This window comes from Hyperolius riggenbachi, chromosome 3, assembly GCF_040937935.1.
Source record: "Hyperolius riggenbachi isolate aHypRig1 chromosome 3, aHypRig1.pri, whole genome shotgun sequence".
In the NCBI taxonomy this organism is placed as follows: domain Eukaryota; kingdom Metazoa; phylum Chordata; class Amphibia; order Anura; family Hyperoliidae; genus Hyperolius; species Hyperolius riggenbachi.
The window spans coordinates 351,385,550-351,409,151 of record NC_090648.1 but is presented as its reverse complement, the minus strand read 5'-3'; the positions used below and the strand labels follow the sequence as shown (position 1 = coordinate 351,409,151).

At 47.4% G+C, this 23,602-nt stretch overlaps 1 protein-coding gene across 1 annotated transcript in view; it reads left to right on the top strand.

Annotated features, from left to right (window-relative positions):
* LOC137562334 (neuromedin-U receptor 2-like) overlaps window positions 1–23,602 on the top strand; it is a 131,032-nt gene that overhangs the window by 88,196 nt on the left and 19,234 nt on the right. The window contains exons 4-5 of the mRNA XM_068273669.1: window positions 13,045–13,064; window positions 13,695–13,724. Coding sequence (XP_068129770.1) covers window positions 13,045–13,064; window positions 13,695–13,724 — 50 coding nt within the window. The remainder of the gene's footprint in view (window positions 1–13,044; window positions 13,065–13,694; window positions 13,725–23,602) is intronic.

The following is a 23,602-nucleotide window of genomic DNA, read 5'->3' as shown; positions in this document are numbered from 1 at the left end:
CGGCCGTCACTACACAAACAGCTGTTTGCGGTGCGTTACACAGTGAGTTTGGTCTGTCAGTGTGAAGCAGTACACTAATTACACTACCTGATTTATGTATACACATGCAAGATGTTTTAAAGCACTTTAGGCTTCAATTTAGCATGCAATTTGATTTCTGCCCTTAAAACGCTGCTGTGCGTCAAATCTAGATTTTTCCTAGGGACTTTTGGCGTGGATCCTACTCTGCCATGCAAAAACTCAGATGTTAGACCCATTGAAACATCTTTTCCATCACTTTTGTGGCCAGCATAAATGTTTCTAGTTTTCAAAGTTCGCATTCCCATTGAAGTCTATTGCGGTTTGCGAAAGTTCGCGCAAACCGATTCTTTTGTGGAAGTTCGCGCTCGAGGTTCGCGAACCGAAAATCGAGCCATCTCTAAGTGCCAGAAATGTGCACAGGAGCAAGCCCAATCCTGCACAGCACTGCTTCTGCTACAAGACCTATATCTACTGACTGGATTAGATGATGTCACAGAGGAAGTACTGTAGATATACTGTACTGGTGGATAAAGTGGTTAAAAGGAAATAAATATGGCAGCCTCCATTTACCATTCACTTCAGTTGTCCTTTAAAGGGATACTGTAGGGGGGGTCGGGGGAAAATGAGCTGAACTTACCCGGGGCTTCTAATGGTCCCCCGCAGACATCCCGTGTTGGCGCAGCCACTCACCGATGCTCCGGCCCTGCCTCCAGTTCACTTCTGGAATTTCTGACTTTAAAGTCAGAAAACCACTGCGCCTGCGTTGCCGTGTCCTCGCTCCCGCTGATGTCACCAGGAGTGTACTGCGCAGACACAGACCATACTGGGCCTGCGCAGTACGCTCCTGGTGCCATCAGCGGGATCGAGGACACGGCAACGCAGGCGGAGTGGTTTTCTGACTTTAAAGTCAGAAATACCAGAAGTGAACCGGAGGCGGGGCCGGAGCATCGGGGAGTGGCTGCGCCAACACAGGATGTCTGCGGGGGACCATTAGAAGCCCCGGGTAAGTTCAGCTCATTTTCCCCCGACCCCCCTACAGTATCCCTTTAAGCGACATGGGAAATCCTAATATACATAATAAAAGTGCTCAGTTTAGTCTCTGAAGTCTGCTCCCACATCACAATAATTCCTTACTGGTTTCATCATACAAGGCTGCTAGAGGTGGTAACCATTCTAGTTATGATGTCCCTGCCTCTTCTCAGTTCTGTACAGGATTGTTCTTAAATTGGTAAGCAGTTAGTAAGAAAAGAGAAAAGCTTATCAATTCAGTCAGCTTAACACTGAGGTAATTGCTACCAGAGGCGTAGCTATGGGTGGGCAAGGGGGAACACATGTCCCTGGGCACAGCACTGTAAGGGGTCTCAGCATGGCCGCTGCACGGGGGGGGGGGGCACACCTGGCTATCTATAGGGGGGCACACCTGGCTATCTAAATGGGGGATGGGAGCACATCTGGCTATCTAAAAGGGGGCACATTTGGCTATTTAACCAGCTGCCGCCCGCGTCACGCCAGTAGGCGTGGCCGCGGCGGCAGCCCCAGGACCGCCTCACGCCGATTGGCGGAAGGTCCTGTCAAACAGAAATGCGGGCGATCGCGCGCGCATGCGCGTGCACATCGCCCGGCATGACTTGCGGCCCCCCTGTGTCATCAGCCCGCCGGCCAATTAGCAGCGCCGGCGGGCTGCGATCTTTCAAATAGGCCTATCCCAAGTGTATAATACACGTTGTTATGTAAACAACGTGTATTATACTGGCTGCCTCCTCCTCTCCTGGTCACAGCGCGCCCGGACCACCAGGAGAGAGGACGGCAGCCCTGCTCAGTAAGCCACACACGTTTCCCCGCTCGATCCCCCACCTGATCGCCGCTGATCACCCCCACTACCCCCCTCACTGGCCCTGCCAAGGCGTCTGACTGAGGTCTGAGTGTCATCTGGTCGCCTGTCACAGTTCTGATCGAGGTCTGTGTGACATGTGAGTGGCATGTGAGTGACATCATTGCCTGTGCACAGTTTTTTGACTTCTGATTGATTGATTGCGTTGTGATTATTGATCATCTGTGATTGCCCTGTGTTTTTAATTGCTGTATACATTGGTTGGCATCTGACAGCGGCACTGTGATTGATATCTGGTCGCCTGTCACAGCTCTGATCGAGGTCTGAGTGAGATCTATTGTCTGTGCACTGATTTTTGACATCTGATTGATTGATTGATTGATTAGTGATTGGTATTTGATCATCTGTGATTGCCTGAGATTTCAATTGTTGTTTACATTGGTTGGCATCTGACAGCGGCGCTGTGATTGATATTTGGTCGCCTGTCACAGCTCTGATCGAGGTCTGAGTGACATCTATTGTCTGTGCACTGATTTTTGACGATTGATTGATTGATTAGTGATTGGTATTTGATCATCTGATTGCCTGAGATTTCAATTGCCGTTTACATTGGTTGGCATCTGACAGTGGCACTGTGATTGATATCTGGTCGCCTGTCACAGCTCTGATCGAGGTCTGAGTGAGATCTGAGTGACATCTATTGTCTGTGTACTGATTTTTGACATCTGATTGATTGATTAGTGATTGGTTTTTGATCATCTGTGATTTCCCTGTGATTCCAATTGCTGTTTACATTTGTTGGAATCTGACAGCGGCACTGTGATTGATATCTGGTCGCCTGTCACAGCTCTGATCGAGGTCTGAGTGACATCTATTGCCTGTGCACTGTTTTTTTGGCCAGTGAGTTAGCTAGGCCCCTTTTGTTAGGTAGTTAGCGCCCAGCCCACTACACCGCAATCACTATAAGTCGCTGATTAGCGTCATCACTGTCGCTAATCTGCATTGGTACTATATAGTATCTGTAAGTGATCAGTACTGATCACAGTCAGATCTATATAAGTACGTTAGGGTCACCTTAGAGTAGGCTCCACTAAAAACGCAGTGTTTGCCCGATCAGGCCTGATCGTTCTGCCGCACTTGCGTTCAGCCCTCCCCACCAAGTGAAAGAAATTTTTGTTTTCTGATCACTGCAAAAAAACACAATAGCTGCGACGCTATAAAGATCAGTTTTGATTTTTTTTTTTTTAAATCAAAACTGAGCGATCGCAGCTCTTTACTTAACAAATACTCCCATTTGCTAGACAGGTGCATTTTTTCCTGGGTGGTCTCAGAGGAATACCCCCTAAATTTAGCAGCCCAAAATGGCAAAAAAGATGTATTCCCTGCAAGAGGCCTACAGTATTATGGCCGAGTCGGGTGAGAGTGATTGGGACTTCTCATCCGATGAATCCGGCTCAGAATATGAACCTGTAGAGGACAGTGACTCTCTGACCGATAGTTCTGATGACGAGGTTGTGGTCCCTGCTAGCGCCAGGCGTTCCCGACCCCATGTCAGTGGACCACAGGTTGCGCAGGATCAACCTCAAGGCCAGCAGAGTGGTGCTAGCGCTGATTCAGATTTTGATGGTGAGGCATGCACCAACAGCGCAGCACATCCTGGACTTGAAACCAGTACTGCCGTAGACCCTGGTGAAGTGGCGAGCACCAGCATGGCAGTTGAAACTGGTTCGGTGGTACGTGCAGTAAGACCCCAGTCGCAGCCACCAGAAACACGGGCCCGTAGTACCCCTAGGCTCCCAGAGGTGCTGGCAAACCCTCATTGGAAGTTCCCTAATTCCGCCGCACCCGTAGTGCCCCCTTTCACCGCCCAGTCTGGAGTCCAGGTGGAGACAGATCATCTAGGATCGGCCCTAGACGCTTTTCATCTGATCTTCACCGAGGATCTCTACGACTTAGTCGTGGCAGAGACCAACCGTAAGGCCACACAATTTATCACCGCCAATCCGAACAGCTCCCATGCCCAGCCTTTTCGGTGGAAACAGGTCACAGTTTTCGAATTTAAAATCTTTTTGGGCCTTCTCCTTAACATGGGTCTAACTAAAAAAAATGTATTGCGGTCCTATTGGTCTACGCACCCAATACATCACATGCCCATGTACTCTGCTGCCATGTCCAGGTCACGTTTTGAGGACATCCTGCGCTTCCTGCACTTTAATGATGATACAACCTGTCATGAAAGAGGCCACGCTGACTATGACCGGCTCCACAAATTTCGGCCCCTCATAGACCACCTGTCATCCAAATTTGCAGATGCTTACACCCCTGAACAGAACATCTGTATAGACGAGTCCCTCGTACATTTTACCGGGCGCCTTGGCATTAACCACTTCCCGACCGCCCACTACACAGGGGCGGCGGGGAAGTGGAGCCCTGCAGGACGGCCTCACCCACAGAGGCGGCGGTCCATTTAAGGGCATGGGCGGAGCGATCGCGTCATCCGTGACGCGATCCTCCGCCGGCGCCTGTCACCGCTCGCTCGCCGCAACATCCCGCCGGCTATACGGAAGCGCCGGCGGGATGTTAACCCCGCGATCGCCGCATACAAAGTGTATAATACACTTTGTAATGTTTACAAAGTGTATTATACAGGCTGCCTCCTGCCCTGGTGGTCCCAGTGTCCGAGGGACCACCAGGGCAGGCTGCAGCCACCCTAGTCTGCACCCAAGCACACTGATTTCTCCCCCCCCTGCCCCAGATCGCCCACAGCACCCATCAGACCCCCCCCTGCCCACCCCCCAGACCCCTGTTTGCACCCAATCACCCCCCTAATCACCCATCAATCACTCCCTGTCACTATCTGTCAACGCTATTTTTTTTTTATCCCCCCCCCTGCTCCCTGCCCCCTCCTGATCACCCCCCACCCCTCAGATTCTCCCCAGACCCCCCCCCCCCCAGACCACCCCCCCCCCTGTTTACTGTATGCATCTATCCCCCTGATCACCTGTCAATCACCTGTCAATCACCTGTCAATCACCCGTCAATCACCCATCAATCACCCGTCAATCACCCCCTGTTACTGCCACCCATCAATCAGCCCCTAACCTGCCCCTTGCGGGCAATCTGATCACCCACCCACACCAATAGATCGCCCACAGATCCGACATCAGATCACCTCCCAAATCCATTGTTTACATCTATTCTCTCCTCTAAACACCCACTAATTACCCATCAATCACCCATCAATCACCCCCTATCACCACTTGTCACTTTTACCTATCAGATCAGACCCTAATCTGCCCCTTGCGGGCACCCAATCACCCGCCCACACGCTCAGATTGCCCTCTGACCCCCCCTTATCAATTCACCAGTGCATTAATTACATCTGTTCTTCCCTGTAATAACCCACTGATCACCTGTCAATCACCTGCCAATCACCTATCACCCATCAATCACCCCCTGTCACCCCCTGTCACTGCCACCCATCAATCAGCCCCTAACCTGCCCCTTGCGGGCAATCTGATCACCCACCCACACCATTAGATCGCCCGCAAACCCGCCGTCAGATTACCTCCCAAATGTATCGTTTACATCTGTTATCTTCTCTAAACACCCACTAATTACCCATCAATCACCCCCTATCACCACCTGTCACTGTTACCTATCAGATCAGACCCTAATCTGCCCCTTGCGGGCACCCAATCACCCGCCCACACGCTCAGATTGCCCTCAGACCCCCCCCCCCCCCCCCTTATCAATTCGCCAGTGCATTAATTACATCTGTCCTTCCCTGTAATAACCCACTGATCACCTGTCAATCACCTGCCAATCACCTATCACCCATCAATCACCCCCTGTCACTGCCACCCAACAATCAGCCCCTAACCTGCCCCTTGCGGGCAATCTGATCACCCACCCACACCAATAGATCGCCCGCAGATCCGACATCAGATCACCACCCAAGCGCAGTGTTTCCATCTATTCTCTCCTCTAAACACCCACTAATTACCCATCAATCACCCATCAATCACTCCCTATCACCACCTGTCACTGTTACCTATCAGATCAGACCCTAATCTGCCCCTTGCGGGCACCCAATCGACCGCCTACACGCTCAGATTGCCCTCAGACCCCCCTTATCAATTCGCCAGTGCAATATTTACATCTGTTCTCCCCTGTAATAACCCACTGATTACCTGTCAATCACCTATCAATCACCCATCAATCACCCCCTGTCACTGCCACCCATCAATCACCCCCTGTCACTGCCACCCATCAATCACCCCCTGTCACTGCCACCCATCAATCAGCCCCTAACCTGCCCCTTGCGGGCAAACTGATCACCCACCCACACCAATAGATCGCCCGCAGATCCGACATCAGATCACCACCCAAGCGCAGTGTTTCCATCTATTCTCTACCCTAAACACCCACTAATTACCCATCAATCACCCCCTGTCACTGCTACCTATCAGATTAGACCCCTATCTGCCCCTAGGGCACTCAATCACCCGCCCACACCCTCAGAATGCCCTCAGACCCCAGCCCTGATCACCTCGCCAGTGCATTGCTTGCATCCATTCCCCCCTCTAATCACACCTTGAGACACCCATCAATCACCTCCTGTCACCCCCTAGCACACCTACCCATCAGATCAGGCCCCAATTTGCCCCGTGTGGGCTCCTGATCACTCGGCCAAACCCTCAGACCCCCTTCCGATCACCTCCCCAGTGCATGGATTGCATCTATTTTCCCCTCTAACCACCCCCTGAGACACCCATCAATCACCTCCTGTCACCCCCCTAGCACTCCTATCCATCAGATCAGGCCCAATACAACCTGTCATCTAAAAGGCCACCCTGCTTATGACCGGTTCCACAAAATTCGCCCCCTCATAGACCACCTGTCATCAAAATTTGCAGATGCTTATACCCCTGAACAGTCATTTTGAGACATTTGGTTTCCAGACTACTCACGGTTTTGGGCCTGTAAAATGCCAGGGCGGTATAGGAACCCCACAAGTGACCCCATTTTAGAAAAAAAAGACACCCCAAGGTATTATGTTAGGTGTATGACGAGTTCATAGAAGATTTAATTTTTTGTCAAAAGTTAGCGGAAATTAATTTTTATTGGTTTTTTTTCACAAAGTGTCATTTTTCACTAACTTGTGACAAAAAATAAAATCTTCTATGAACTCGCCATACACCTAACGGAATACCTTGGGGTGTCTTCTTTCTAAAATGGGGTCACTTGTGGGGTTCCTATACTGCCCTGGCATTTTAGGGGCCCTAAACCGCGAGGAGTAGTCTAGAAAACAAATGCTTCAAAATGACCTGTGAATAGGACGTTGGGCCCCTTAGCGCACCTAGGCTGCAAAAAAGTGTCACACATGTGGTACCGCCGTACTCAGGAAAAGTAGTATAATGTGTTTTGGGGTGTATTTTTACACATACCCATGCTGGGTGGGAGAAATTTCTATGTAAATGGACAATTGTGTGTAAAAAAATCAAACAATTGTCATTTACAGAGATATTTCTCCCACTTAGCATGGGTATGTGTAAAAATACACCCCAAAACGCATTATACTACTTCTCCTGAGTACAGCGGTACCACATGTGTGGCACTTTTTTACACCCTAAGTACGCTAAGGGGCCCAAAGTCCAATTTAGGATTTCACAGGTCATTTTGCGACATTTGGTTTCAAGACTACTCCTCACGGTTTAGGGCCCCTAAAATGCCAGGGCAGTATAGGAACCCCACAAATGACCCCATTCTAGAAAGAAGACACCCAAAGGTATTCCGTACGGAGTATGGTGAGTTCATAGAAGATTTTATTTTTTGTCACAAGTTAGCGGAAAATGACACTTTGTGAAAAAAAACTATTAAAATCAATTTCCGCTAACTTGTGACAAAAAAATAAAAACTTCTATGAACTCACCATACTCCTAACGGAATACCTTGGGGTGTCTTCTTTCTAAAATGGGGTCATAAGTGGGGTTCCTATACTGCCCTGGCATTTTAGGGGCCCTAAACCGTGAGGAGTAGTCTTGAAACAAAAATGACCTGTGAAATCCTAAAGGTACTCATTGGACTTTGGGCCCCTTAGTGCAGTTAGGGTGCAAAAAAGTGCCACACATGTGGTATCGCCGTACTCGGGAGAAGTAGTACAATGTGTTTTGGGGTGTATTTTTACACATACCCATGCTGGGTGGGAGAAATACCTCTGTAAATGACAATCTTTTGATTTTTTTACACACAATTGTCCATTTACAGAGGTATTTCTCCCACCCAGCATGGGTATGTGTAAAAATACACCCCAAAACACATTGTACTACTTCTCCCGAGTATGGCGATACCACATGTGTGGCACTTTTTTGCACCCTAACTGCACTAAAGGGCCCAAAGTCCAATGAGTACCTTTAGGATTTCACAGGTCATTTTGAGAAATTTCGTTTCAAGACTACTCCTCACGGTTTAGGGCCCCTAAAATGCCAGGGCAGTATAGGAACCCCACAAATGACCCCATTTTAGAAAGAAGACACCCCAAGGTATTCCGTTAGGAGTATGGTGAGTTCATAGAAGATTTTATTTTTTGTCAAAAGTTAGCGGAAATTGATTTTAATTGTGTTTTTTCACAAAGTGTCATTTTCCGCTAACTTGTGACAAAAAATAAAATCTTCTATGAACTCGCCATACTACTAACGGAATACCTTGGGGTGTCTTCTTTCTAAAATGGGGTCATTTGTGGGGTTCCTATACTGCCCTGGCATTTTAGGGGCCCTAAACCGTGAGGAGTAGTCTTGAAACGAAATTTCTCAAAATGACCTGTGAAATCCTAAAGGTACTCATTGGACTTTGGGCCCTTTAGCGCAGTTAGGGTGCAAAAAAGTGCCACACATGTGGTATCGCCGTACTCAGGAGAAGTAGTATAATGTGTTTTGTGGTGTATTTTTACACATACCCATGCTGAGTGGGAGAAATATCTCTGTAAATGGACAATTGTGTGTAAAAAAAATTAACAAATTGTCATTTACAGAGATATTTCTCCCACCCAGCATGGGTATGTGTAAAAATACACCCCAAAACACATTATACTACTTCTCCTGAGTACGGCAATACCACATGTGTGGCACTTTTTTGCAGCCTAACTGCGCTAAGGGGTCCAAAGTCCAATGAGCACCTTTAGGCTTTACAGGGGTGCTTACAATTTAGCACCCCCCAAAATGTCAGGACAGTAAACACACCCCACAAATGATCCATTTTGGAAAGTAGACCCTTCAAGGTATTCAGAGAGGGGCATGGTGAGTCCGTGGCAGATTTCATTTTTTTTTGTCGCAAGTTAGAATAAATGGAAACTTTTTTTTTTTTTTTTTTTCTCACAAAGTGTCATTTTCCGCTTACTTGTGACAAAAAATAATATCTTCTATGAACTCACTATGCCTCTCAGTGAATACTTTGGGATGTCTTCTTTCCAAAATGGGGTCATTTGGGGGGTATTTATACTATCCTGGAATTCTAGCCCCTCATGAAACATGACAGGGGGTCAGAAAAGTCAGAGATGCTTGAAAATGGGAAAATTCACTTTTGGCACCATAGTTTGTAAACGCTATAACTTTTACCCAAACCAATAAATATACACTGAATGGGGTTTTTTTTATCAAAAACATGTTTGTCCACATTTTTCGCGCTGCATGTATACAGAAATTCTACTTTATTTGAAAAATGTCAGCACAGAAAGTTAAAAAAATCATTTTTTTGCCAAAATTCATGTCTTTTTTGATGAATATAATAAAAAGTAAAAATCGCAGGAGTAATCAAATAGCATCAAAAGAAAGCTTTATTAGTGACAAGAAAAGGAGCCAAAATTCATTTAGGTGGTAGGTTGTATGAGCGAGCAATAAACCGTGAAAGCTGCAGTGGTCTGAATGGAAAAAAAGTGGCCGGTCCTTAAGGGGTAGAAAGCCCTAGGTCCTCAAGTGGTTAAGCAGTACATCCCAACCAAGCGCGCCCGGTATGGGGTCAAGCTGTATAAGCTCTGTGAAAGGGCCACAGGCTATACATATCGCTTTAGGGTCTATGAGGGCAAAGACACAAAATTGGAGCCGGTCGGATGCCCTGACTACCTGGGGTGCAATGGCAAGATTGTGTGGGACTTGGTGTCACCCTTATTCCACAAGGGGTACCATCTCTATGTGGACAACTACTACACAAGTGTGGCCCTCTATCAGCATTTGAAGATACTCAGAATTCCTTGCTGTGGCACTGTGCGGCCTAGTCGCCGGGGCTTCCCCCAATATCTCACTGCTACCCGACTTGCACGGGGGGAGAGGGCTGCCTTGTGTAATGACGACCTTCTTGCAGTGAAATGGAAGGACAAGAGGGACGTTTACCTTCTGTCGACCATTCACGGAGACACGACAGTCCAAATTCAGCGAGCAACTGAGGTTGTTGAGAAACCCCTCGCCGTCCACGACTATAATTTAAACATGGGAGGGGTGGACTTCAATGACCAGATGTTGGCTCCCTATTTAGTTTCCCGAAGGACCAGCCTCTGGTATAAGAAAGTGGCTATTTACTTTATTCAATTGGCAATGTACAACAGCTTTGTTCTCTACAGTAAGGCTGGGAGAACAGGATCCTTCCTTAAATTTCAGGAAGAGATCATTTCGGAACTCCTGTATCCAGAAGGGGCCGTGGCCAATCCCCCTGATGTAGTTAGCCGGCTACATGAAAGACACTATGCTTATGTCTTTCCGAGTACCCCAGGTCAACGCACCCCAAGAAAACATTGTCGTGTCTGTAAGAGGAATGGAATGAGGCGTGACACCACTTTTTATTGTCCCTACTGTCCTGACCAGCCTGCCCTATGCATAGGGGAGTGTTTTGAAAAGTTCCACGAACACATTCGCTATTGGAGTAGGGAACGTGAGACACAGTAGTAGTCTCTCAAGGCTCTTTCACACTGGAGCGATGTGTTGCAGCATATTGCCTAGCGAAAGTCCCACTTTGCGGTCCCCCCTTACGCCGGAAGTGGTTGACTTAAAGCTAGTGCATACCTACGCTATTGCGCGGCTCCTGTGTGTGAAACCAGACATCTGCTTTTGAGAGACCCAAATACATTGGAGTGATGGTTGCAGCATATTGCCTAGCGAAAGTCCCACTTTGCGGTCCCCCCTTACGCCGGAAGTGGTTGACTTAAAGCTAGTGCATACCTACGCTACTGCGCGACTCCTGTGTGTGAAACCAGACATCTGCTTTTGAGAGACCCAAATACACAGGGCTGCCAGAAACCTCTCCTTTCACTTGGGACAAAGTGCATAGTGTACTTCGCTACATCTCTGTGCGATTTGCGCTTTGCACACTGTCCCATGGGGAAGGAGAAGTTTGTCCTCGGAAGGTAAGTTAAAAACAAACAAAAAAAAAACAGGTAAGCAAAAGTTCCAAATGTTATTGTTTGGTTAAAAAGGTTTAATAAAGTTTACGAATGTTAATGTTAATGAATTTCTTGCATTGCTGCTTGCTTGGTTTTTTTTTTGTATGTTTTTTTCTCTCTCTTTTTCCATCCTTTACCCTTCCAGGTGGACCGAGCGAACGACTGATCGACCAACCAGCTGCAGCACTGATGGTGCATCCTGACAGAAGCATTGCGCGTCTGTCAGATTACACACAAGTCGGTGCATGCAGCGCTGCAGGACGAGATTTCTCCTCCGCAGTAAGATACGTTTGTCAAGGCATATGAGCTGAGGGGTGGTGTTGGAGCTCCTATGCTTTGGCAAGCACTTTGTATCAAAACTGGCAAAGGTTTTTTTCATCCACATTGATCGATGTGAATGGATTAATCTGGTTTGCCAGGGCATAGGAGCAAAGTGGGTTTGGAAAATTTTGTGGGCGGTGCTCCTATGTCCTGGCAAACGCCATGCCCGCCCCCTTTTTTCACATATTTCGGCAGATATTTTTTCATCCACATTGATCAATGCGAATGTGAGAATCTTTGCCGTTCATTTTTCCTTTTATGGAGAAAAAAGTGCATCACCCGTATGCCCAATATAAGGAGTATAGCAGAAACTCCTAATTCTGGCCATACATGTAATGATTGTGGAGACGCTAAAATGCCAGGACAGACCCCCACAAGTGACCCCATTTTAGAAAGAAGACACCCCAAGGTATTCGCTGAGGGGCATGGTGAGTTCATAGAAGATTTTATTTTTTGTCATAAGTTAGCAGAAATGGATTTTTTTATTTTTTTTCCCACAAAGTGTCATTTTCCGCTAACTTATGACAAAATATTTTTTTTTATATGAACTCAGGATGCCCCTCGTGGAATACCTTGGGGTCTCTTCTTTCCAAAATGGGGTCATTTCTGGGGTGTTTTACTGTCCTGGAATTGTTTGGTGGGGGCCTAAATTGTGAGCAACCTTGAAAAGCCTAAAGGTGCTCATTGGACTTTGGGCAAGTTTGCGCAGCTAGCCTGCAAAAAAGTGTCACATATGTGGTATTGCCATTCTCATGAGTAGTAGTATAATGTGTTTTGGGGTGTCTTTCCACACATACCCATGCTGGGTGGGAGAAATATCTTTGTAAATGACAATTTAGTGTAAAAAAAATGGAAAAAATTGTCATTTACAGAGATATTTCTCACACACAGGATTGGTTATGTGTGAAATACACCCCAAAACACATTATACTATTATTCCTGAGTACAGCGATACCACACCTGTGACACTTTTTTGCAGCCTAGCTGTGCAAAGGGGCCCAAAGTCCAATGAGTACCTTTAGAATTTCACAGGTCAATTTTAATTATTTGGTTTCCAGACTACTCCTCACAATTTAGGGCCCCTAAAATGCCAAGGCAGTATAGGAACCCCACAAGTGACCCCATTTTGGAAAGAAGACACCCCAAGTTATTCCATGAGGGGTATGGTGAGTTCATAGAAGATTTTATTTTTTGTCACAAGTTAGTGGAAAATGACACTTTGTGAGAAAAAAAACTAAAAAATCCATTTCCACTAACTTGTGTCAAAAAATAAAATATTCTATGAACTCATCATACCCCTCATGGAATACCTTGGGGTGTCTTCTTTCCAAAATGGGATCACTTGTGGGGTTCCTATACTTCCCTGGCATTTTAGGGGCCCAAAACCGTGAGGTGTAGTCTGGAAAACAAATTAGTAAAATTGACCTGTGAAACTCATTAGACTGTGGGCCCCTTTGCACAGCTAGGCTGCAAGAAGGTGTCACACATGTGATATCCCCGTACTCAGGAGAAGTAGTATAATGTGTTTTGGGGTGTCTTTTCACACATACCCATGCTGGGTGGGAGAAATATCTCTGTAAATGACAACTTTTTCCATTTTTTTACACACAATTGTCCATTTACAGATATATTTCTCCCACCCAGAATGGGTATGTGTAAAAATACACCGCAAAACACATTATACTACTTCTCCTGAGTATGGGGATACCACATGTGTGGCACTTTTTTGCACCCTAATATCTCTGTAAATGGACAATTGTGTGTAAAAAAATCAAAATATTGTCATTTACAGAGATATTTCTCCCAACCAGCATAGGCATGTGTAAAAATACACCCCAAAACACATTATACTACTTCTCCCGAGTACAGCGATACCACATGTGTGGCACTTTTTTGCACCCTAACTGCGCTAAGGGGCCCAAAGTCCAATGAGTACCTTTAGGATTTCACAGGTCATTTTGAGAAATTTGGTTTCAAGACTACTCCTCACGGTTTAGGGCCCCTAAAATGCCAGGACAGTATAGGAACCCCACAAATTACCCCATTTTAGGAAGAAGACACCCCAAGGTATTCAGTTAGGAGTATGGTGAGTTCATAGAAGATTTTATTTTTTTGTCACAAGTTAGCGGAAATTGATTTTTATTGTTTTTTTCACAAAGTGTCATTTTCCTCTAACTAGTGACAAAAAATAAAATCTTCTATGAACTCATCATACTCCTAACTGAATACCTTGGGGTGTCTTCTTTCTAAAATGTGGTCATTTGTGGGATTCCTATACTGTCCTGGCATTTTAGGGGCCCTAAACCGTGAGGAGTAGTCATGAAACGAAATTTCTCAAAATGACCTGTGAAATCATAAAGGTACTCATTGGACTTTGGGCCCCTTAGCGCAGTTAGGGTGCAAAAAAGTGCCACACATGTGGTATCGCCATACTCAGGAGAAGTAGTATAATGTGTTTTGCGGTGTATTTTTACATATACCCATGCTGGGTGGGAGAAATATCTCTGTAAATGGACAATTGTGTGTAAAAAAATCAAAATATTGTCATTTACAGAGATATTTCTCCCACCCAGCATGGGTATGTGTAAAAATACACCCCAAAACACATTATACTATTTCTCCTGAGTACGGCGATACCACATGTGTGACACTTTTTTGCAGCCTAGGTGCGCTAAGGTGCCCAAAGTCCTATGAGCACCTTTAGGCTTTACAGGGGTGCTTACAATTTAGCACCCCCAAAATGCCAGGACAGTAAACACACCCCACAAATGACCCCATTTTGGAAAGTAGACATCCCAAAGTATTCAGAGAGGCATGGTGAGTCTGTGGCAGATTTCATTTTTTTTTGTCACAAGTTAGCAGAAATGGAAACTTTTTATTATTATTTTTTTGTCACAAAGTGTCATTTTCCGCTAACTTGTGACAAAAAATAAAATCTTCTATGAACTCACCATGCCTCTCAGTGAATACTCTGGGATGTCTTCTTTCCAAAATGGGGTCATTTGGGGGGTATTTATACTATCCTGGAATTCTAGCCCCTCATGAAACATGACAGGTGGTCAGAAAAATCAGAGATGCTGGAAAATGGGAAAATTCACTTTTTGCACCATAGTTTGTAAACGCTATAACTTTTACCCAAACCAATCAATATAAGCTGAATGGGTTTTTTTTAATCAAAAACATGTTTGTCCACATTTTTCGCGCTGCATGTATACAGAAATTTTACTTTATTTGAAAAATGTCAGCACAGAAAGTTAAAAAAATCATTTTTTTGACAAAATTCATGTCTTTTTTGATGAATATAATAAAAAGTACAAATCGCAGCAGCAATTAAATAGCACCAAAAGAAAGCTGTATTAGTGACAAGAAAAGGAGGTAAAATTTGTTTGGGTGGTAAGTTGTATAACCGAGCAATAAACAGTTATAACTGCAGTGGTCTGAATTGTAAAAAATGGCCTGGTCTTTAGGGGGGTTTAGCACTGCAGTCTTCAAGTGGTTAAAGGTGGGGAACATCTGACTATCTGAACAAGGAAAGGGAGCACATTTGGCTATCTAAATGGGGGAAGGGGGAAACATATCACTATCTTTTGGGTGAAGGGAGTACATCTGTCTATCTAAACAGCATTTGTACATTTGTCTCAACCCATGACCACATCCACACTCTGATGTGCACATTTTGTCCAGGTGGAGGGGGCACAAAAACTGTCTCTGTCCCGGGGTGCTGAAAACCCTAGCTACGCTTCTGATTGCCACCAGGGGCATAAGTCCAAATCATTGGGGCCCCTTAACATTGCTGATGTAGCCCCTTTTCCCTATTTCCCGTTCCTCCCCTGAATGCTAAATCCAGTGGTCACATAACAAGTGCAATCATCATGATTACCAATCTCCTGATAAGTGTGGTCCCCATAAGCCCCTCATTCAAGAAATGTGGACACATTGACCCCCTTTTCCCACATGTCAAATGTAGCCACCATTGCACCCCCCAACCCTGCAACTAGTATGGCACCAATAAACCCCTACAGCTCCCCCCCCCCCCCCCCAAATTCTAGAGCAGCACAGTGGAGTTAAGGCTTGTATTCATCCTCTCCAGCACTAAACCTCCGTACACATGCTAGATGAAACTTGGGCGAGGCGGCTGATAACGATCCGGCATGTGTATGGCAGCCCCTCTGCCAGAGATCCACCCTGACCGATTGCTTCGGCCGAGCAACATCAGAAAGCATTGTTGTCTCCGCTTAAGCTGCCTGCAAGTGACATCACTCCCGCACCGCTCTCGGCTCTGCAATGTCTTGCATCACATTAATTGAGTGTGTGGATGGGCCTTGAGTTTGTTCTACTCTTCAGGCTACGTTTCCACTAGCCGCCGTGCATTCTACAAGATGTACGCAGCACTTCCTGTTGTGCAAGTACGCCACCGAATTCCGGAAGCCGTGCCATGCACAGCTATTGAATTCGCTGCAACTTGCGCGAAAACTTGCTGCAATGTCGCCTGAATCGCTATGGCAAGCAATTCGGACGGCTGCTGCATTATCCCCCATGGCAGAGTTTCCCTGCGGGATTTGCCTGTGGGGAAACTTTGCGGATTCAGCCTGATTTCTGCACTATTGAAAATGGGCCCTCACTGTCGTCTGCAGCCCTGTACTGCTCCTGAGTGTTCCTGTACGTCACATGTGCAAAAACACTGGAAGTCATAGAGGGCTGTGTGTCTGTGGGCATCTGTAGACAGCAGTGATGGGAAGACTGCAGTCAGCACTGGGGGGGAGGGGATAGCATCTCTGTTCCACTGCCCATATTCTGCAGTTGGGGAGAGAACAGCGGCTTTCAGGGGGTGCGCAGGAGTGGAGCCCTTGGAGGGGTTTACAGAGGGGCCCCCAAGCCTGGATGGGGGGAGGGGGGCTCCCACAGTAATTATGCCATTGGTTACTGTCATTTAAAATAGAATCGTATCTTTTTACTTTCTAAACAAGCAAAGAGGATGGTTCTGATGATATTCTGGCATCCGGAAGCATGATTGCTTTGTGTAATTAGCATAGTAATTTTTGGCTAATCAATAAAAAATTTCAGAGCATGGATTGTTGCTGGGTGGATGCCCCATTATCACAAATCTCCAGCAATGATGAATTGTTGCTGGTTGTACACTCTTTGTAGATGGCAGTGTTGCCAACTCATCCATTTAATTACTGACACATCTAAGTTATACAGGTTCTGGGGCTATTTGCACATAATCAGTGCCTTAACTGCATCTACCTAGCAACAAAACCTGTATAATTCATATGTGTTAGTAATTAAAGGGATGAGTTGGCAACACTGGTAGATGGCCTTGCAGCAGACCGATGGCTGCCTTAAACTCTTGTTAGCACTACATACAAAATAGTAAATAAACTTTTAAAACTTTTAATAAATGTAAATTACAGATTAATTTAACTAACCTGTACGTCTGCAAATGTAATCTCATGCTATAATTATCCTTTAAAATGGAAATCAAAGCAATTTACCCTTCAAATGGGGATGTCAAACGTGCTATAAAAACAAAAGGGCAACAGATAATTATTTTTGCTCAGCATACAATTCAATGTACCTTCAAAAAGCACACTGTTTAATTAAAGATTTATTTTATTTATTCAGCTTAGTGCTAAAAATAAACAGTGAACATGTGGGTAGGTACTTAACCACTTCCAGTGAAAGCTATCGACAGTTTATCAAGCATTTATAGGGTGATTTGCCTTGTAGAAATGCACTGTTCGGGCTGTCCTGTGCAGTTAACCCAGTAGCGGCTTTGAAATAATTATCTCATTTGAGATAAGCGCATTGTTTTTGACTTCAGCTGTCAGAACTTCTTGTGCTGTAAATTTTTGGAATACTTTGATGTCTCTTTGCTAGCAGAGGATATAGAAACAGAAAGGGAAGTGCTCTGTTATTGTTTCACACTGCCACCTAGTGACAAGTGGCCATAAATACACATTACAGCAGTACTAATTAGTAGCAAGGACATGTAACAAATAAGAAATTAAAAAAGTGCTAAAATAAACTGGCCTGGAGCACTTGCAGACTTCTAAATGAATTGGCTGCTAAAGGGTAAAAAGTGGTTTAAATCCCTCCTGGTCCAGCTAGTTTAAATCCACCTTGCAAATGCCTCGAAAAAAATGTTGTATGTGGCTATTAGAGATGGCCCGAACCGGGTTCGCGAACTTCCGCAAAAGTTTGGTTCGCGCAAACTTTCGCAAACCGTAATAGACTTTAATGGGGAGGTGAACTTCGCTTATGCTGGTCACAAAAGTGATGAAACACTTATGCTGGTCACAAAAGTGATGGAAAATCAGGTTTTGGATAGGCACACCTTGCCATGTTTCTGTAGTCGGGTGCTCAACCTTGATGCAGAAGTGATATCAGTCCAATACAAGCAATTCAAGGTCGGCTGGCACACCAGCTCAAAGTTCCAAGCAGTTTTATTGTATGCACAACATGACAGTTGTTTCGGGGCCACTGAGGGCCCCCTTCATCAGATAAAGTGCAGACATATGTGCAATGTCTGCACTTTTCTGATGAAGGGGACCCTCCATGGCCCCGAAACAATTGTCATGTTTTGCATACAATAAAACTGCTTGGAACTTTGAACTGGTGTGCCAGCCGACCTTGAATTGCTTACAAAAGTGATGGAAAAGATGTTTCAAGGGGTCTAACACCTGGAGGGGGGCATGGCGGAGTGGGATACACGCCAAAAGTCCCGGGGAAAAATCTGGATTGGACGCAAAGCAGTGTTTTAAGGGCAGAAATCACATTGAATGCTAAATTGCAGACCTAAAGTGCTTTAAAACATCTTGCATGTGTATACATCAATCAGGGAGTGTAATTAGAGTACTGCTTCACACTGACACCAAACTCACTGTGTAAAGCACCGCAAACAGCTGTTTGTGTAGTGACGGCCGTGCTGGACTGGTGCGCACCATGGCGAGAGTGCAGGCCGTGGCGGTTTTCAAGCTCATATGGTCGCCGGGCTGTGGTAGCTAAATGATAGAACAACAGTGACTGTCCATCTGATCAAATTTGGTCTGTCCACAATGAAGCAATGGCCTAATTTTCTTCGATGTGCCCCCCCCCCCTTCCCCGAGACACTCATATAGCCGGTAGAGTTGGGCCGAACGGTTCGCCTGCGAACGGTTCCATGCGAACTTCAGTGGTTCGCGTTCGCGTCCCGCAGGCGAACCTTTGCGGAAGTTCGGTTCGCCCCATAATGCACATGGAGGGTCAACTTTGACCCTCTACATCACAGTCAGCAGGCCCAGTGTAGCCAATTAGGCTACACTAGCCCCTGGAGCCCCACCCTCCCTTATATAAGGCAGGCAGCGGCAGCCATTACGGTCACTCGTGTGCTGCCTGCGTTAGTGAGAGTAGGGCGAGCTGCTGCAGACTGTCTCTCAGGGAAAGATTAGTTAGGCTTAACTTGTTCCTGTCTGGCTGCATACCTGTTCTGTGAACCCACCACTGCATACCTGTGCTGTGAACCCACCACTGCATACCTGTGCTGTGAACCCACCACTGCATACCTGTGCTGTGAACCCACCACTGCATACCTGTGCTGTGAACCCACTACTGCATACCTGTGCTGTGAACCCACCACTGCATACCTGTTCAGTGAACCCACCACTGCATACCTGTGCTGTGAACCCACCACTGCATACCTGTTCAGTGAACATGCCACTGCATACCTGTTCTGTTCAGTGGACCCGCCACTGTATACCTGTTCATTGAACCCACCACTGCATACCTGTGCTGTGAACCCACCACTGCATACCTGTTCTGTGAACCCACCACTGCATACCTGTGCTGTGAACCCACCACTGCATACCTATTCAGTGAACCTGCCACTGCATACCTGTTCTGTTCAGTGGACCCGCCACTGTATACCTGTTCATTGAACCCACCACTGCATACCTGTGCTGTGAACCCACCACTGCATACCTGTTCTGTGAACCCACCACTGCATACCTGTTCTGTGAACCCGCCACTGCATACCTGTTCTGTTCAGTGGACCCGCCACTGTATACCTGTTCAGTGAACCCGCCACTGCATACCTGTTCTGTTCAGTGGACCCGCCACTGTATACCTGTTCAGTGAACCCGCCACTGCATACCTGTTGTGTTCAGTGAACCTGCCACTGCATACCTGTTCTGTGAACCCGCCACTGTATACCTGTTCTGTTTAGTGAACCCGCCACTGTATACCTGTTCTGTTTAGTGAACCCGCCACTGTATACCTGTTCTGTTTAGTGAACCCGCCACTGCATACCTGTTCTGTTCAGTGGACCCGCCACTGTATACCTGTTCAGTGAACCCGCCACTGCATACCTGTTCTGTTCAGTGGACCCGCCACTGTATACCTGTTCAGTGAACCCGCCACTGCATACCTGTTGTGTTCAGTGAACCTGCCACTGCATACCTGTTCTGTGAACCCGCCACTGTATACCTGTTCTGTTTAGTGAACCCGCCACTGTATACCTGTTCTGTTTAGTGAACCCGCCACTGCATACCTGTTCTGTTCAGTGGACCCGCCACTGTATACCTGTTCAGTGAACCCGCCACTGCATACCTGTTGTGTTCAGTGAACCTGCCACTGCATACCTGTTCTGTGAACCCGCCACTGTATACCTGTTCTGTTTAGTGAACCCGCCACTGTATACCTGTTCTGTTTAGTGAACCCGCCACTGTATACCTGTTCAGTGAACCCGCCACTGCATACCTGTTGTGTTCAGTGAACCTGCCACTGCATACCTGTTGTGTTCAGTGAACCTGCCACTGCAAACCTGTTCTGTGAACCCGCCACTGTATACCTGTTCTGTTTAGTGAACCCGCCACTGTATACCTGTTCTGTTTAGTGAACCCACCGCATCAGTGCGCATACCTGTGCAGTTCAGTGAACCCACCTACCTACGTGAGTGCACGCAGTGTGATATACCACTCCGTGCATACCCGATATGGACAAAACAGGTAGAGGAAGAGGTAGTGCCAGAGCCAGAGGAAGGCCACCCGGCAGGTCTGCGCGAGGTCGTGTAAATGTAATTTCGTGTGGACCTGGCCCACAGTACAGTGCTCGGAAGAAGGCACGTCCCATCACCTCCCAAGATTGTCAGGACGTGGTTGAGTATTTAGCGACACAGAACACCTCATCTTGCTCAGCCACCAGCGCTACTACTAGCACCACTTCCGCTGCATTTGACACTTCGCAAGAATTATTTAGTGTTGAAATCACTGATGCACAGCCATTGTTGTTACAGCCAGATGAATTTTCACCAGCTCATATATTTGAGTTACCCGGCAACATTATGGATGTAACGTGTAAGGAGGATGAAGGACCTACTGATGGTGCATGTTTGGATTTGTCTGAGGCAAGCGAAGCTGGGCAGGATGATTACGATGACGATGATAGGGATCCTCTGTATGTTCCCAATAGAGGAGATGAAGAGGGGGACAGTTCAGAGGGGGAGTCAGAGAGTAGTAGGAGGAGAGAAGTTGCTGAAAGAAGCTGGGGCAGCTCTTCGTCAGAAACAGCTGGTGGCAGAGTCCGGCACCATGTATCGCCACCTATGTACAGCCAGCCAACTTGCCCTTCAGCATCAGCTGCTGAGGTCCCCATAGTGCCCACATCCCAGGGTGGCTCAGCGGTGTGGAAATTTTTTATTGTGTGTGCCTCAGATCGGACCAAAGCCATCTGTTCGCTCTGCCAACAAAAATTGAGCCGTGGAAAGGCCAACACTCACGTAGGGACAAGTGCCTTACGAAGGCACCTGGAGAAAAGGCACAAACAGCAATGGGATGGCCACCTGAGCAAAAGCAGCAGCAGCACACAAAAGCAAAGCCACCCTCCTTCTCCTCTTCCTCCTCCATCAGGTGCATTATCTGCTTCTGCCGCTTTCTCCCTTCCACCTTCACAGGCACCCTCCTCCACTCCGCCTCTGCCCTTGAGCGGTTCCTGCTCCTCTGCCCACAGCAGCAGTCAGGTGTCCGTGAAGGAAATGTTTGAGCGGAAGAAGCCAATTTCGGCCAGTCACCCCCTTGCCCGGCGTCTGACAGCTGGCGTGGCGGAACTGTTAGCTCGGCAGCTGTTACCATACCGGCTGGTGGACTCTGAGGCCTTCCGTAAATTTGTGGCCATCGGAACACCGCAGTGGAAGATGCCAGGCCGCACTTATTTTTCGAGAAAGGCCATACCCCAACTGCACCGTGAAGTTGAGAGGCAAGTGGTGTCATCTCTTGCGAAGAGCATTGGGTCAAGGGTACACCTGACCACGGATGCCTGGTCTGCCAAGCACGGGCAGGGCCGCTACATTACCTACACAGCCCATTGGGTGAACCTGGTGGTGAACGATGGCAAGCAGGGCGCAGCGGACCAAATTGTGACACCTCCACGGCTTGCAGGCAGGCCTCCTGCCACCTTCTCTCCTCCTGCTACATGCTCTTCGCTGTCCTCCTCCTCCTTGGCTGAGTGGCAGTTCTCCTCTCCAGCTACACAGCCCCAGCTCCGCAGGGCCTATGCTGCATGCCAGGTAAGACGGTGTCACGCCATCTTAGACATGTCTTGTCTCAAAGCGGAGAGTCACACTGGAGCAGCTCTCCTGGCTGCTCTTAAGAAACAGGTGGATGAGTGGCTGACCCCGCACCACCTGGAGATAGGCAACGTGGTGTGCGACAACGGCAGCAATCTGCTTGCCGCTTTGCATATGGGGAAGCTGACACACATACCCTGCATGGCACATGTCATGAATCTAGTGGTTCAAAGATTTGTGGCAAAGTACCCTGGCTTAGCGAATGTCCTGAAGCAGGCCAGGAAGTTCTGTGGGCATTTGAGGCGGTCTTACACAGCCATGGCACGCTTTGCGGAAATTCAGCGCAAAAACAACATGCCGGTGAGACGCCTCATTTGCGATAGCCCGACTCGCTGGAACTCGACTCTGCTCATGTTCTCCCGCCTGCTAGAACAGAAGAAAGCCGTGACCCACTACCTCTACAACTACAGTAGAATGAAACAGTCTGGGAAGATGGGGATGTTCTGGCCCGACAACTGGACACTGATGGAAAATGCATGCAGGCTCATGCGGCCGTTTGAGGAGGTGACCAACCTGGTGAGCCGCAGTGAGGGCACCATCAGCGACTTAATTCCCTACGCTTACTTCTTGGAGCGTGCTGTGCGTAGAGTGGCGGATGAAGCTGTGAATGAGCGTGACCAGGAACCGTTACGGCAGGAACAGGCATGGGACCAATTTTCATCAGACCCAGCTGTTTCCTCAACACCTGCGGCAGCACAGAGGGGGGAGGAGGAGGAAGAAGAGAAGTCGTGTGCAGAAGACGAGTCAGACTCAGAGGATGATGAGCAAGGTGTTTCTTTGGGGGAGGAGGAGGAGGAGGAGGAGGAGGGGACAGCGGCAGGAGAACAACCTCAGCAGGCATCGCAAGGGGCTTGTGCTGCTCAACCTTCCCGTGGTATTGTTCGCGGCTGGGGGAAGGAGGTTGACTTACCTGACGTCACTGAGGAAGAGCAAGAGGAGATGGAGGGTACTGGATCCGACTTTGTGCAGATGTCGTCTTTTATGCTGTCCTGCCTGTTGAGGGACCCCCATATAAAAAACCTCAAGGGGAATGACCTGTACTGGGTGGCCACACTACTAGACCCTCGGTACAGGCACAAAGTGGCGGACCTGTTACCAACTCACCGGAAGGTGGAAAGGATGCAGCACATGCAGATCCAGCTGTCAACTATGCTTTACAATGCCTTTAATGGTGATGTGACGGCACAACGCCAGCAAGGTACCACTGCCACTAATCCTCCTCCCGTGTCCACGCAGTCAAAGACAGGACGCTCCAGCGATCTCATGGTGATGTCGGACATGCGGACGTTCTTTAGTCCAACGCCTCGCCGTAGCCCTTCCGGATCCACCCTCTACCAACGCCTGGAACGGCAGGTAGCCGACTACCTGGCCTTAAGTGTGGATGTAGACACTGCTGTGA